The sequence below is a fragment of the Erpetoichthys calabaricus genome, chromosome 2 (assembly GCF_900747795.2).
Source record: "Erpetoichthys calabaricus chromosome 2, fErpCal1.3, whole genome shotgun sequence".
Classification (NCBI taxonomy): domain Eukaryota; kingdom Metazoa; phylum Chordata; class Cladistia; order Polypteriformes; family Polypteridae; genus Erpetoichthys; species Erpetoichthys calabaricus.
The window spans coordinates 280,393,165-280,409,177 of record NC_041395.2 but is presented as its reverse complement, the minus strand read 5'-3'; the positions used below and the strand labels follow the sequence as shown (position 1 = coordinate 280,409,177).

Genomic DNA, 16,013 nt, shown 5'->3' with positions numbered 1-16,013 from the left:
TCACCAGGACATGTGGTCACCTTGTAAATTATAGTGTCAATGAAATAGTCACACCGTAGGGTACTTCATTCATATCAAGATAACATTTTGTTTTCCTTGCTTGTATTTTATGATTTTACAATTAGGAAGTTCAAATGAAAGTGGTTTTCAAGCTTTTTTGACAAATGGACTGTTTTAGTTAAAGAATCTCTTGGTGGACTGGGGGTTGTCAAGCAGCTTGATTGACTGATTGAAGTACAAGGGTCCCGCATGGGGTTATGAGCAGTTTGATCAATTACTAATAGATAGAACAGCGGGTTGCTGTCAGGTTTAGTAGCTTCCAGCTTTTCATGGACTGGCAGTAGGCAAAAATAGGATTAATATGCTTGCCTTCCATGCGTAATGATGTGGATCAGCGCCACACTCCCAGTTACTCTAGGGAGCCTCTTGAACCTCTTACCGCTGATAATGTACCCAAGGGATGAGCCAGTGGATGAGGACACAACACACAAGGCAAAGGGGTAGGGGCAAAATTGCTCCAGTGCTTTTATTAAAAACAGTCAGAACAAATGGTGTTCCAAACAATGTGCAGTGTACAATTTCAATAAAAAAATAATCCATAAAAAGGAGTGAATTGTGGAATTTAAAATCCAAGTAAATGATTCATTAAAGGCAGGTTAAAAACACAATAAGGAAACAGACCTTTACAATTCAGAGCTCTGGTGCCTTCCTTTTAAAACTGATGTCTTCCTCTCTTACCCTGATCAGGCCTCACAGCATGAAGTGATGTCATCCAACAGGCACAGACAACCTTTTATTCCAGCCCAAGTCTTCGTTTCCAATTCCACGGGGAGCTGCCAAGCCCTGCTGATACCTGACTCCTCCTGGCAAGAGCGCACCCTGAGCACAATGGTCACATCTACTCCATCGGTGCTCAACAGTTGCAATTCCACAGCCCCCACCTAAGTGCTGGCCACACGCTCCTTCCTGGGACTCTATTCCTGTCTTTCTGCTTCCTCCTGTCTTGCACCAGCTCTCGCTTAGGCCTGCCTATTTCTCTCTCTCTCCTGTCTTTTACCTCACTTCTTTTTTTCTTTCATTTTTCTCCTTTCGTTTCCATTCCTGCCTTCCCTTCCCCTCTAAGTGCTGACCCATGGGAAACACAGGCTTAAAACACTGGAAGGTGTGAAATACTGGTATGCTGGTTGTCTTCTGTTTGCAGTCAAACCACTGGGAAGACTTATTGAACTTGGTGATGCCGGATTTCCCATCCTCCCAGCTCCCCATAGCAACAGCCAATGACAGTGAAAAACTTTCGACCCACACACTTGAATTGGGGATCCGTTCGCCGTCAGTAGTATCTCTCAGAGGTGAAAAAGAGGAAAGTATGTAAAATATAAACATTGCTATAACTGCTATCATGGTAAAATTGAAACAGTAATGTAGTTTAAGTCACACAGAATGTTTCTCTTTTTCAAGATAGACAAGTTTGCAAATTTGCCACTGCTTTCAAAGGGAGATTTTCAAATTTTAAAACTTTGTACTGGGCGATCTGTTTGAGATACAAATTTCAACAAATTTCCTTGAAGAATAAGTGTGCCACATTTCAACAAAATTGGTCCACTTGGGGTTGAGTTGTTTAATACGGATGGGCATATGGATGAACAAGGGTTATTGCAATAGTTGCTTCACACTGTGAGATACGCCTGGACACCACCAGACAGAGACCAAGTCTTTACAAACGCACACACTTTTATTGTTCAATAAACACAGTCCCGCGCAGCACACAGTGCTCCCAGCACCAACCACCCCTAATAAGGGCCTTTCTCTCACTGTCTGTGGGCCGCCTTTCCTCTGTCCATGGGAACTTCGTCCTTCTCCTGCTCCTACTCCCGACTCTAGCTCCCTGATTGTAGGGAGGCAGCCCCTTTTATTTCCACCCAAATGTGCTCCAGGTGCCTGATGACGTCCTTCCGGCAGGGCAGCACTTCCTGGTGTGGCGGAAGTGCTGCTCTTGCACCCAGAAGCACTCCAAGCGTCCCTGAAAGGATCTTCCTCCATCTTCCCGGGTGTGGCAGAAGTGAATGTTTCCCGGGCTCTGTGAGGCTCGGTTCGCCCCCTGGCAGTGGCCACGGGCCCCAATGGGCTTGAGCATCCTTGCTCCGCTCCCGTGGTCCCCTCAAGATCCAGGGCGGTTGCCCCCTCGTGGCCCGGGGGACGTATAAGCCACCTCCCAGTCCTTCCAGGAGTCCCGGCTGGGTCTCTTCCCCCAGCCTCCTGTGACAACACATTATATGTGAACATACACAATATAGATACCGAAACGTAATGTTAGTTCTGCCTAACAACTTGTTGATATATCTTGTTATTTTATTTGTGGTCGTACTGATTGCTTGGTATGAAAGGCACTATTGTGCAGTGTTAGTTAAATGCCCCATGGACTGTCCAACTACAGTGTAGTATTTTATATCAAACCAGTAATGCCATATCTGACTGGCTTTGATTTGATTTTCATGTAAGATGGAAATGCAACATGCAATTATATTTGGAATGCAAAAGATAAACAAGCATTTTATAAACTGTTAGAAATATGGGAGGCTTTTACCATTGGAATTAAAACTAAAACATCTTGGCATATGTCATAGATTTTAACATACTTAGCAAAGTATAAGCTTTTATTGGTATAAAATCTAAATCAATAGGAAGCTTTTTAGACTTTGTTGACCTTTATTTAATAAGTTCTTTTCATTAACAATAGTTAAATGAAGAACCAAAGCTTAGTTTTGGAAATAATATTGTTAAAAAACTTTGTGCTAAATTTTTAATTTTAATGAGGTTGTCACGGCTTTTGCCATGTACACTCCAATCAAACTAACATATACAGTATGTACTTGGGTCTTGGAGCCATGATCTCTTCATTGTTTGTGCATTTGCTGATAGGAATTTGCATGTTATTATTTATTAATCAAAGTCAGTGCTCTGTGCTGCTGATTTGAGTTTCCAAGCATTTTTGGTGAAATACTTGTTCATATTTTTTTGGAAATTTCATAATTATTGTGTATGTTCTGTGAGAATATACTGTAGTAACATAATTTTTTTGATATATAATTTGTTTTCATATTAATTATATTTTACTTATTTCATTTATTATTATATATGAACTTAAAATATTAATTTATAGTCTACTACTGTTCAACTTTTGAAATTATCCACAAGAGCCTAGTGGCACAGTGATTAGCACTTCTGCATTACTGCTTCAGAGTCGTGAAATGGTACCCTAACATGGGCAGAGTCTATGTTGATAATGCCGACTTTTCCTTAATCTGTGGTATTTTTTCTTTTAGAAGCTATATGTTAGTTTGATTGGAGACTATAAATTGACCCTGTAAATGTAAGTGTACATTTTTGGGTAAATATCCAATGCCATGGGGAAATGCTGTGGCGTTGTGCCTCTAAACATAATTAAGCACATTTCAAAAAGCATGGATGGGTGTTTATCTGACATCATCCTTTCATTCTACTCAAATTTCAATAGCAATTTTGGTTTTCAGGGCGTATTCTTCAAACACCAACAGATATAACTGTAAAATAACATTCATTTCTGCTTTTGCATCACAGCTTCAATTTTGTTTTTTTGTCTGGTTTAATGATAATGCTGAGTGAATCATTTTTATTTTATACACTACTATAAGTTGTTAAAGCTTATATTAGATTATCTTCGATCTTTGTCAGAATTATTTATATTTCATGTTTTGAGATAAAAAAAATAACACAAATAAACCACCGTTAATTCATAGATATCCAGTATTAGAAAAGAACTTGAATTTGACCATTGCTTTATTTTTGCTTTCTTCAGATGCCTCTTTCTTCCTTCTCTTGCTACAGTTAAGGGTGTCAACTCTGATTCAGTGGCAACAGGAGGACATGGCATTGGTAAGTGGAAAGTGAAATGCAAGAGTTTGTAATGTAAATAATATACTTTTTGACTATCAGCAGCATATATATTAATCTTGCTATATTCAAGTTTGATGAAAAAAGAAAAAGTACTTTGTATTAAAAGAACTATCTTAAAACTGATAGAAGAATATGATTATGTATTGTATACATGGCTGTTAAAGCATTGACTGATACCTTAAATTGTGTATTGTTCCAAACCTAATTTCTAGTTAACAAAAAATTATGCTTAGTAACTATTCTCTTTAATAAGCCTTGTTCCTCTTATATAGTTAGTTATCAGTTCCTTTTTTTGGGCTGTGTCCTTTGTTCTAAAAATGTTTTATTTATAATAGAAAATAGTAAGTAAGGGTTGTAGTGTAATGTTTAACTGTTTTAAATCCCTTTAATTAAATGAATATACAACTAGTTAACCTGATGTGATTATTACTCATTCTTACAATTACTTGGAAATATATTTGTTTTTGATTAATAGACTGACCTTTGCAAGAAAACTGCAGTACAATTACAATTTCAGAACTTCTTTTTTCAGACTGCCGGGCCTTTCCTCCAGCTACAGGCTTGTCTTTCTCCATTTGGTTCATGGTCGGCAAGTTCAGTTCCATTTCTGATGCCCATCCTATTCGCTTGTTCACCGTCATCCGACATATGTCTAGAATGTCTTTCCACTATGTTTGCCTTTCTGTCAGCATCTCAGCTCCAGATAATATCTTGGTCATTTCAACAGAGGAAGAAATATTTCAGTATCTAGGTAATGCCAATTTGCATTAAAATACAACACTTTAGTAAACTGTAAAATAGTAGTGGAAGATGTTTTGTATATTATGACACAAAATTGACATGATAAAGGAATAATACTTAGAATCATTCTGTAACAATTTCTATAATTAATAATTTTAAAAGTATTTATAATTTATAATAGATAGAAATAATTGTGTACTTAATATGAAAAGTTGGATAAAAGGGAATTTGCTCTTAAAGTTCTCTGTTATTAGTTAAACACGTGAACCACTGCTCTTCAATTCAACTCTTTGTTTAATTTTTATTCAATAAGCTAAACTATTTTTATTTTATAGAAATTAGTCTGATAAAGCACACATTTTCTTCAACTTCCAAAGCCCAGAACATCAGTTAACCAGTTAAACAAAGAAACCAAACATCTGACCAGGGGATCCCACAAATTATATAATAAACCAAAAGTAGAGCTAACTGAACAGAACTAAACTTGATATAAACATATGACAACTGCAAATAATGGAGGTGGTTTGATTTTTCCTGAGGGACATTTTAGGTTTTCATTCTGGTGAATAAATGATTCCTTCTATTGTATTTCATAAAAAGGCAGAGAATTTCAAAACATATACATTATTAAATACAATACATATTATTCCTGAGCAACTTTAACTTGAATCATTTTTCTAGAAAACAAATCAATAGTGCCTTAGAGCTCAGTTTCTTTCCTGACTGTAAATGGTTAGATACATCAAATTATGATTGCTAGATGTTGTAATTTTCCACAAATTCTTTTTGAAACCGTTTTTCTAAATAGAACTTGTATGGTCGCTTCTGATAAAATTAAAAATGGTTTTCTAAAAACAATTAGTTGGAATCAGTAGTGTTCTAGCATTACAGAATTTTAAGAAGAGTTCCAGGTTTGATTGCAATAATCTAAAAATAATCTCTTGATTATATTCTACAAACATTATTTATCATGTGACACAAACACGATATGTGCACTTCTAATCATCAGTATACTGTAGCATTCTCTCCTTCCCTTTTCACTACTTTATATTTTCAGTACATTATCTCCAAATATATATTTAACTTAAGGTTTTGGATATAATACTTCACTGATTATATAAAATCAGTAATACAGTATGTGTGCTGTTGTTTGTCAATGTCATATTTTGGAAAGAAAAAAAAATTAAAATATATAAAACAGTGACATTGGTAAAAATTAAGCTAAAAACCTGTAATCAATTTATAAACAAATTTCTGCTTATTTGTAGACATAGTATGCTTTTATTGTACGTTTTGATTATAATATCCTAAAATCTGCTCTGTTTAGAGTTCCTAGAAGATGTCATTAGTACGGAACATGTGCCATTGTAGCAAAATCATTTCAATATCAGACATGTGAATTACTGAAGATTGAGGGGAATATACATTGTACAGGCTATATTTATAAGCAGCTGTATCTTCTTCATTTTAATCTCTTGCAGATATGATGGAGCCAGACACCAGCCATTCAAGTTCAACACCAAGTTGTATTCATTTAATGTGTTCCAAATTGTTGACTCCTGACCAGTGGCATCACCTCACTATAGTTATTGCAAAGGATGTAAAAAGAACTTGTAGATTAACTGCTTATTTAAATGGAAACATTTTAGGAGAATCTAAGGTAATTTTCTGTAAATTAAGATTTATTTCTAGAGACTAAGACAAGAAACAAGTATTTCTAAAGGTAGCTTCAAAAAAATACTTTTCTTTTGGCATCTACCGCTATGTTCCTTATATACAAATTAAATTTTGCTAATGACTAAACTTTGCTAGGTACAACCCATTGTGAAAGGCGCTATATAGCGCCCGACCCGGCACAGACTGACGCAGAGGAACGTACTTAAACAAACAGACTTTTATTTTCTCTTCAGCCGTGGGGCACGCCTTCCCCACAGGCCCAACACAGTCCCACAAAGCACTTAACACACCAAAACACTCTTCTCCTTGACCACCACTCCTCCTCTAGCTTAGTCCTCCTCCTCTCGACTCTGGCTCTCGAGTGGTGGTGGCTGGCCCTTTTTATAACCCACCCGGAAGCGTTCCAGGTGCTTGACCACCTGGTCCTAATTGCACTTCCAGGTGGGGCTGCAGATTCGTCCAGCCGGCTTTTGGAAGGTGACAGCGCCCCCTAGCGGCCACCCCGGGCTCCAACCAAGCTGTGGAGGACTCCATCTCCCATGGAGCCCTGCGGGAGGTTGGGGAATCAGCGTCGGCCAGGGAGGCTGCCACCAAGCGCCCCGAGGAGGTATTGAGCTGTCCATGGCTGCCCACCCCCCCCCCCCCCCCCGGAACATACACAGCAGGGGCATCCCGGCCAGGCATGGGACCCGGCCGTTCATCACACCATCTACAACTCTTATAATACTGCTTTTAAGGGGAAATCCTTATTTGTATGCTTGTGTCATTGTTAAGTAGTTTTAAAATTAACAATATGCTGGGAAATAAAAGAAGAACTTAATAAAAACCACAGAAAATGTTTTGTTCCATGTATAGTAAGTTTATGGTGCATAGTGAAGAAATAAAACTGTTAAAATTGTCTTTTATTTGATTTTAGGCGTTTACAACAACAACAGTAAACCAAACAACAAATGTTTTATAATTCTAGTATTCCTAACAAGTAATAACTTATGTTCTGTAACATTGTAAAAATTACATAATGTGCTATAATCATTCCTTAAGCATCCTAACCCAGCATAGTCACATATACACGACCCATCTACATAAAATGCATAAGCAACTTTCCAGCTTCAATAGACTTTTGGTAAATCATACATTAATAGTTCTACCATTTGTATGTCTTTGTCAGTCTTGTAAATAAGCATTAGTATGTTTTAATATGAGTTTCGCAGCTTTGTACTTGCACTTCATGACCCAAGCTCTATTGCTTATTACTCCCCCAGCAACTCTTAATTAAAAAAAGATACAGTATAATATTCTTCTTGAATGCTCGATGCCTTGATTTTTTTAATTTTGAAAAGCAAATATAATAATAATAATGATAATGATAATGTATTAGATTGAATTTGAATTATTATACATGTAATGATTTGAATAATTGGTTCATATTCTACATTCTTATTCAAATGTTTAGCATAATGCATTGACCAACATTTTGTACTTATTGTCTTCATAATATCATAGAATTTGATCATCTGTAAACATGTGAAAAATATGTATCTAACGTGTGTATTATGTGTTTATTTTTTATATTGAATTAATTCCATTTTCTGCATACATTCACTACTTATTTATTTGACAGATGCATTATATCCAGCCTTTTCCTGGCCAAAGTGTTTCTATGGATCCAACTTCTGTAACTGATGTCTATGGAATCATAGGTACTCCACTGATATGGAGGAAAGTGTCATCCTTGTCATGGCGTCTTGGCCCAGCATACCTGTTTGATGAAGCAATTTCTCAAGAAACTGTCAAAGCTATAGACAAGCTGGGTCCTAACTATATTGGCAACTTTCAAGCAGTAATTTATTCAGGTGTGTAATATATATATAATGATAGATTTTTGAGAAATAAAATAAAAATAAAAACATAGTTAAATGTCAGCTTTACTTGCCATATATATGCTTAAGGACAATGGGACAGTAACTAGTGCTGCTGACCAACTGCTTTAGAGATGTGAGTTCAAATGCTGACCTTATAACTTTCTTTTTGGGATTTGTAAGGTGTTGTCTATATTTGAGCGTGTTTTATTTAGGTGCTTCCATTTGTTCAAAATCCTAAAATTGTGCATTCCTGGTTAAGTGATGATTCTAAATTGACCAAATGTCAGCAAGTTATTCAGAGTAAGTGCATGTGACTAACTGGAATGCCATCTGGGTTTCCGTCTTTTGCCTAATGCTGCCATGAAAGACTCTATACCTGTGACTCTGTAATAAATAAAGTGGGTTAAGGATATAAATGGATTTGTAGACCGATGAACATATTTATTATCTGTCATAATACTAATGGGTAAGTAATATAATTTTCATGGAATGATATTTAGTATATAATATGAGAGGCAATAACTAATAAAGAAAACTGGGATTCTGAAGCTAGGTATTATCATTAAATTATCTACTCTGTGTATGTAATGGTTCCCCTAAAACAGAACTGCTATTAGTAAAACTGAGTTAACAGTGCAGTATTATAGTAAACTAGCCGTCCCTTGCGGCTCCGCCCACGTAGTAGTGAAACAGGACAGTGAAGAGGGCCTGGCTCCCTATTCCTAACGTCACGCTTCCCCCTTCCCCTTGACCCGCAGCCTCTGTCTCGGATTAGCGCGAATGTATCAGTCCTGCAAGTGAACTATGATTCTTAGCGCAATGAGAGAAGTTGCAAAATCAACCGGAATGTTCAAGCAAATTATAGAAAAAAACCTGATCTACATCTGTTAAGTAGTTCTCTCATTCGCTAGCTAAGTAGAAGTAACATACGCCCCGAAGCTGGCGCATAAGTGAGGAGGGCCCCCAAACCCCCCAACTCTGCCCTCTGCATGTCTCTTGGGTGTCACGCAAATAAATTGGTACCGCAAGCGAACAATGATACATAGTGCAATGAAAGAAGTCACACAATCAAACCGGAATGTTCAAGCAAATTATAGAAAAAAAAAACCCTAAATCTAAATTCATTAAGTAGTTCTCTCGTGGAAAGTGGACAGACATACAGACAGACATACGTTGGATTTTATATGTATAGAGATAAGATGTGTGCACTAAATCTTAATGAACAGTGAAATGTTCTTAAGTTAAAATAAACATATTTAAAAATCTGTGAAAGTACCAACTATAAACTTAACATTAATATTTTAATGAAACATTCAAATGTATTAATAGCTGATTGAATATCCTTAACTTTATTCAGTAAGTGGTGCAAGCTGAACTTTCACATAATGGTCAATTTCATTGAGAAAATCATCTTATAAATAAAATGAAAGTAAAATTAAAAAAAAAAATCTGATATCTTGCAAATGGTTTCAAGTGGTAGTGTTTGGCTGGAATCTCTTCACAGTACAGATTAAACTCTTGCTATCATAATAGTATAGTTTTACAACTAGACTGAATAGTATGGTTTTACAATTAGACTGAGAAAGAGGTTATCTTTATAAATGATTCAAGTAAAAGTGCAAAGTCAATTTAACTGAAAAATCACTTTCTCAAAGATAATGTTTCTTTTTAGCATTTTAAGCGACAGCCATGATCATTAGTCTTTTTACTGAATATGCAATGCCATGTTTGTCCAACTCCAATCCTGGAGGGCCGCAGTGGCAGTAGTGCTTCCTTCCTGTCACTATCGTAATTAGTGACCAATTTCTGCTTCTACTTGACTTCTTTTTAATTCATTTTATTCAACTTGCTTTTTGAGACTCAGACTCCATAATTGTTTCTTAGTTCATTAAATAGCAGCCAAAATGTGCTGCGAAGCAAGCCAACAAATGATCAGCTGCTGTAAGTAGGGGCATCAAGCTCCAGTCACTTTCGCTTAAATCCATTTCTTCTCTAGATGCCGAATCTGCTTGTTAACTAAACCTGTTATTTAACTCCTTGACTTGCTGGTGCTCTCGTTCTGCCACAGCAGACATTTCCAAAGGCGGAGTGGTGGCTCTGAGGCTAGGGATCTGCACTGGCAATCGGAAGGTTGCTGGTTCGAATCCCGTAAATGCCAATAGAGACTCTGCTCTGTTGGGCCCTTAAGCAAGGCCCTTAACCTGCAATTGCTGAGCGCTTTGAGTAGTGAGAAAAGCGCTATATAAATGCAAAGAATTATTATTATTATTATTATTATTATTAAAGCTGTTGATTTTCTTTTTTTCGGAGGGCAACGTCAATATGTTTTTGTGGACCAGAGTAGACTGAGTACTTCTCAGACTTTCACCTTTTTATTTTACAATATGTTTTGATTAACAAAGGTTAGCTGGACATCTGTTGTCATTCACACAGGTGGTGCAGTGGTGGCGCTGCTGCTTTGCAGTAAGGAGATTGTGGGTTTGCTTCCTGGGTCCTCCCTGCACAGAGAGCACTTTTATTAATGAGAAAAGCACTATATAAATGTAAAGAATTATTAACTTTGCATCTCATTATTGCTTGATTGCTAATTAAGGAAAGAAAAACAATTAAGTGGTCTGAATCTTAAAACAGCAAATCAATTCAAATTGAGGCAAAAGAAGTGAATTAGCAGCAAAAATCAGCCACTAATTAATAAGTGAGTGTTTTGAGGATTGAGTAAGCACTATTTAAATGTAAAAAATTATTATTATTATTAAAGTGGTTGGAGTGAACCACTGTGGCCCTCAAGGATTTGATTTAGACACCCCTTTTCTATGTCTCAGAAATGAATTGTGCATTTAATTGTGAAGATACAAATACATCTGTGTATGCTTACGTATTTGTACCTGTGTATATGTTTATACATAGAGCTAATTGGAATATGAGCAGTATGTTAAAATAATTAAGTTTGACTCCTTTAGCCTTGTGCAGAAATCTGTTTGTCTTATTTTAATTTCTTGTTTTTTTCTAATATATTGAACAACTCTGTCAGGGAAGATGACTTTCTGAAAATGGACTGAATGTGGCTTAACACTGAATTATTCATGTTTACATAAGCTACTTAGCCACTGGTTTCTTGGTAACATCAAAAATAAAATCTGTCCATGATTAGATTTCTATGAGAAAACAAATAAAATAATGCTAAAAACATAGCTGAATGTCAACTATAGTGATTTAAAGTGTAACAGTAGGTATTTCCAGGTTAAACATGCTCAGTGCAACAACTTTGTGTTGTTTTTGTAAGTAAACTGGCCCCTTGAGGATGACCTCTAGTTTGTACATCAGGAATTGTTCCAGTATATAAATGTTGTATAAGCACCTGTCCTCATTGTAAAGGTGCTGGTTAGAATTACAGATTAGTTGAAATGGTACTATGTGTCTAGTTTTGATACTATTTAAATAAAACAAAGAGCCCGATGGAATTTCTCAGTCTTGTTTTATGGAAACATTGGCTTCACAGATTAAATATGACAGTAGAGTATGAGTAAATATGTTAGTAATCAACACAAAAGACAAAAGCTGTGTTTCACTTCTCTTTAAAAAGCTGCTTAGTTTGCCTCTGTTTTAAACATAAAAACCATATAAAAAGATTATTAATTACAGAATAGCTGAAGTGATACACTTACTTTTAAAAGCAATTACATGGCTGTTTCTGATTATTCTGAGAAGTACAAATAATGGCTTTTTGAATTTCTCACAGCTTGTAATGATTGTGGCAAGAAATGAAACATTTTGTTATAGTTTATATTCATTTTGTTTTTGGCAGATAAGTCATTTCTTTGAACAGTTATTAAAAATCTCAATAAAACCTCTCTTCTAGAGAATGGTAATACCGAATCAACCCCATGCAGACTGATAATGGAAGAAAAGATTTCTTTTGGGTTACATGCAGCATCATCCACTGTCACAACTGTAACGTCAATCAAAAACTCCTTCAATGAAGTTGACAGTCGACTAATAGCGCATGAGGTACAATATTACACATGTCGAAACCGTGAATATCTTGATTATATGCAGTACATAATGTAAATATCACAATCAGACTGTTGAATTCTATAAGATGTATTTATTAAAATGTATAAATATATGTTTAAAACTTTATTTTAATTTTTGTAGCTTGGGATTTCTTCTCGAGACAATGCAACACCAGTTTATCTTGCTAAGAATCTTGCTCTGCATCTCTCTGGAACATCACGCACAATTGGAGCTGCACTTGTAGGAGATTTTGGTAAAAAAAAATCATAATTGAGTTGCTGAAATTAGCAAACCCAACTGTTTAAATATAATTATAAGTTAGCTTGCAGTTCCTCTTCTTCTAAAGTAAATGGTAAATGATTAAGCAAGTAATTAAGAAGAACATTTAGACTCCTCTGTTTCTTTGTGTGTATTATTTGGTATTAAATATTGCTGCAACATATACAAATAGAGCAGTGATTAATTTATTATTTAATAAGTATTCTGCTGAGCTATTAGAACTAAAACAGATATGCACTGATCATTGTATTTAAGACAGTAAGCATAGATTTTAATTTAGTATATTTCTGAAAAACTTTAATAACAGGTATGCAACTGCCTTAAATCTATTTAACTAAAGATAACATCTGTATTAGTGGTTAAAAAGAATGGATCCACATGGCATATTAATAAACCAATCAGGTAAAGACAGTGGGGCTTAAATTTATTTAGCTTATGTAGCTGCCATAGTCCACATTAATTTATTTTTACCTAAGCAAGGTACTCTCTAAAAATGCTGTCTTTGGAACACATCTGAATGCCAGATAAGGTCAGATTGCATTAGAATATTCTCTGAGATGGAGATGACTCATAACTGGTGTCCAAATATTACCTTGGCATGGAATACTGAAATAATTATAATAATGTTGCTATTAGATAGATAGATAGATAGATAGATAGATAGATAGATAGATAGATAGATAGATAGATAGATAGATAGATAGATAGATAGATAGATAGATACTTTATCGATTTCAAGAGCATTTGAATTAGTTTATTATTTCAAAGTTATTCATTTTTGTAATTTTCATACCTTAACTATATTTTCAGTGAGTATAACTATATATACTTCAATACAAGTGTACTGTTCTTAGAACAGTCCTCAGAACAGATTAACCGTTTAAAATTAATATATTAGTTCTTCTTCACAATTTAAAAGTGATTTTTATTAATCAAAGTAATGAAATTTAATGACCTGTATTATAATGCGCCTGGAAATTGGAGGTTTTTCTGGTTGTAGTAAACCAAATGCACAGTACGTTGCAATACACATGCTTTAATGAAATATTACCTGTAGAGGGCAGCAAAGAACACAAAGAGAACAAATGAGAATTGCATTTTACTTGTTTTCATCAATATTGATTTTCTTGTGTCATTGTCAGCATCGCAGCGTATATTCCTTCAGTGTTTGAAGATGAGTCTTATCTAACTTTTGCCTGCATATTAAAGAAAGGTGCCTGTGTGTTATATACATGTTGAAAGAAATATGCAGAGGGAAGTCAAAAGTTTGTTTTGGAACTGGCCCTTTACTAAGACACTCAGCAGTCCAAACCAGAAGGCCTTAATCCTGTTGACCTAAAATCAAACTTCTTTCAAGCAATGATTGTATGAATTTAAAGAAGCGTTACTTTTAGCCAAAAATCTTGTGGTACTTTGAATTCAGGATTAGTTGTATCAGTTGTATCAGGCTTCCTCTGAGCCTTGTGAAAGTATATTGTTCTACACGTGTTTTGAGTTATCAGGCATTATTGGATGTATTGGGGAATTAGAATTAATTTTTCCTCAACCTCCTTTTCTCACCATCTAGAGTCTGGTTAACAATTGACTCTTTTAATGTCTCATAGATCCAAGGAATCCTTGTAGCAAACAAATGTTAAAAATTACTGTAGCCAGTTCTCCTCCAGAACTGTAGGTCCAATTTATATGAAACTTAAATGACATCTTTTATTTAATATTTTTTTACAAAACTGCTTTGTATCTCTACAAAGAAATTAATGCCTCTGCTGCAGCTGATCTTATAACAGATTATGGTCCAATTGTGTACAAATCGTAGTTACTTTGCAACTGACCCACAGCAGATATTGCAGTTGACAAGAGCTTTCCGGGCAAGTCCTCTTGGACAGATTTAATGTGGAGTGTTGCAGATATCAGAAAGTGTTTTTGTAAGGAGTATTACAGAAGAGTGATATTACTACCACTAAAGCTGTTGCAGACATTGCTACACTAATGTTAAGATCGATGACAACATTTCCTGATCTTACACTAAACTACACTAAAGTTGAAGAACATTACTAAATCAAAACCAGAAGCTAGAAGTAAAATTGAGTACTGCTTGAGCACAGATCTGTTCCTTTTCATCACAAAGTTTCAGCACTGCTTAAACTATATGGTGTACATAAAGTGCACCTACACATTCACATAGCATCATAGTGTTCGCAAATACTAATATGGCAGCACCCAAAAATTATAGTGATGTCATCATCATAAGTTAAATTACTAGCAACCACATAAAAACAGAAACAAAATATAATCTGTGCAATTCTAACAGTAAGATAAAAATGTGATGTGAAATTTATCATTCCCGAAAAACATGCCTTTGGGTTATAGGATGCTGTGAAGCCAAGCATTACTATTTTTGTATTTTTAGGTTCTCTAAAATAGTGAAAAGCAGATTTTAAAAAAATTAACTTGCAAGCCTGGTTAAGCTTTTTATGTATGATACTGAAAGAACCCTATTTGAAGTCTGCTTACGCTGTACTTTATGAAAATGGTTTGATATTAGCTGTTGATTTAATGGTTTTTAAATACCTGACCACACCTATTTTTGTATGTCTTATGGAGCATCTTCTCATTTGAAATGAGCAGATGATTTCAGGTCTAAGATAAAAAAAATCCTCCTCTTGACCCTGCAAAATGTGGCTAAAAATAATATCAATATAAATAATATCCTATAATTATAGCTTCTGCTTTTCTTTCAAAGGAGTTACTATTAATTTTGGCCTTTCATTATCCTATAGTGGAAAACTTTGCTTTAAGATAGGAACACTGTGGCCTAGCATTTGAAACTAAGGAATCAAGAACTATTTTCTTTCTTTTTTTTTAACCCATATTGCATTTCTTGTGTCTGAAATCTGTAACTATGTGCCATTAACAGTGGAAGGACAGAGCAGTAGTGATTATTTCCTGTTCTGTAGTTGATAACATTTAATTTAAACAAGACAGGGGCAATAAAAAATGTGAGTGCATTCTTGAGACAAAAAATAAAATCTGTATATGAACAGCGAAAAACAAACCATTTCCAGAAATAGTATAGGCTAATTTACATGTTTATACTGTACTAGCTGTGAAAGCCTGTGCTGTGAAAGCCCGGGCTCCTAGAAACTATTGAAATCGTCAGAAAAACAAATTGAAATGCAAAGTCGGCGGTTTAGTTTTGCGGGCGTGCTCGCCCCCCTTGTCTATCAACGGCTAAGCGAGTTTCTCTCTCCTCGGAGGTTTCGTTTTACCGATGTGCTCGCCTTGCTTGTGTATTAGCAGCTAAGCGAATTTGTCTTTCGTCGGCGGTTTCACTTTATACTTCTTTCTTCTTCTGACTCGTTAACTTAGGGTCACCTTGCCTTCTCTTTGAGCTTCATGCAGTGGCCTCGCACTTCTAGGCTGGACAGACAGACACACACACTTCTACGCGTAGATGTTTATATATAATATGTTCACACTATACTCAGATAATTTGCCTCATTATTCTTA

The 16,013-nt window shown here is 35.5% G+C and overlaps 1 protein-coding gene across 1 annotated transcript in view; it reads left to right on the top strand.

The window, feature by feature from the left end:
- Positions 1-16,013, top strand: part of wdfy4 (WDFY family member 4) — a 204,653-nt gene that overhangs the window by 69,596 nt on the left and 119,044 nt on the right. Inside the window, exons 17-22 of the mRNA XM_051923799.1 lie at positions 3,836-3,912; positions 4,466-4,684; positions 6,156-6,334; positions 7,973-8,204; positions 12,073-12,221; positions 12,369-12,480. Of these exons, the coding sequence (XP_051779759.1) occupies positions 3,836-3,912; positions 4,466-4,684; positions 6,156-6,334; positions 7,973-8,204; positions 12,073-12,221; positions 12,369-12,480 (968 nt within the window). The remainder of the gene's footprint in view (positions 1-3,835; positions 3,913-4,465; positions 4,685-6,155; positions 6,335-7,972; positions 8,205-12,072; positions 12,222-12,368; positions 12,481-16,013) is intronic.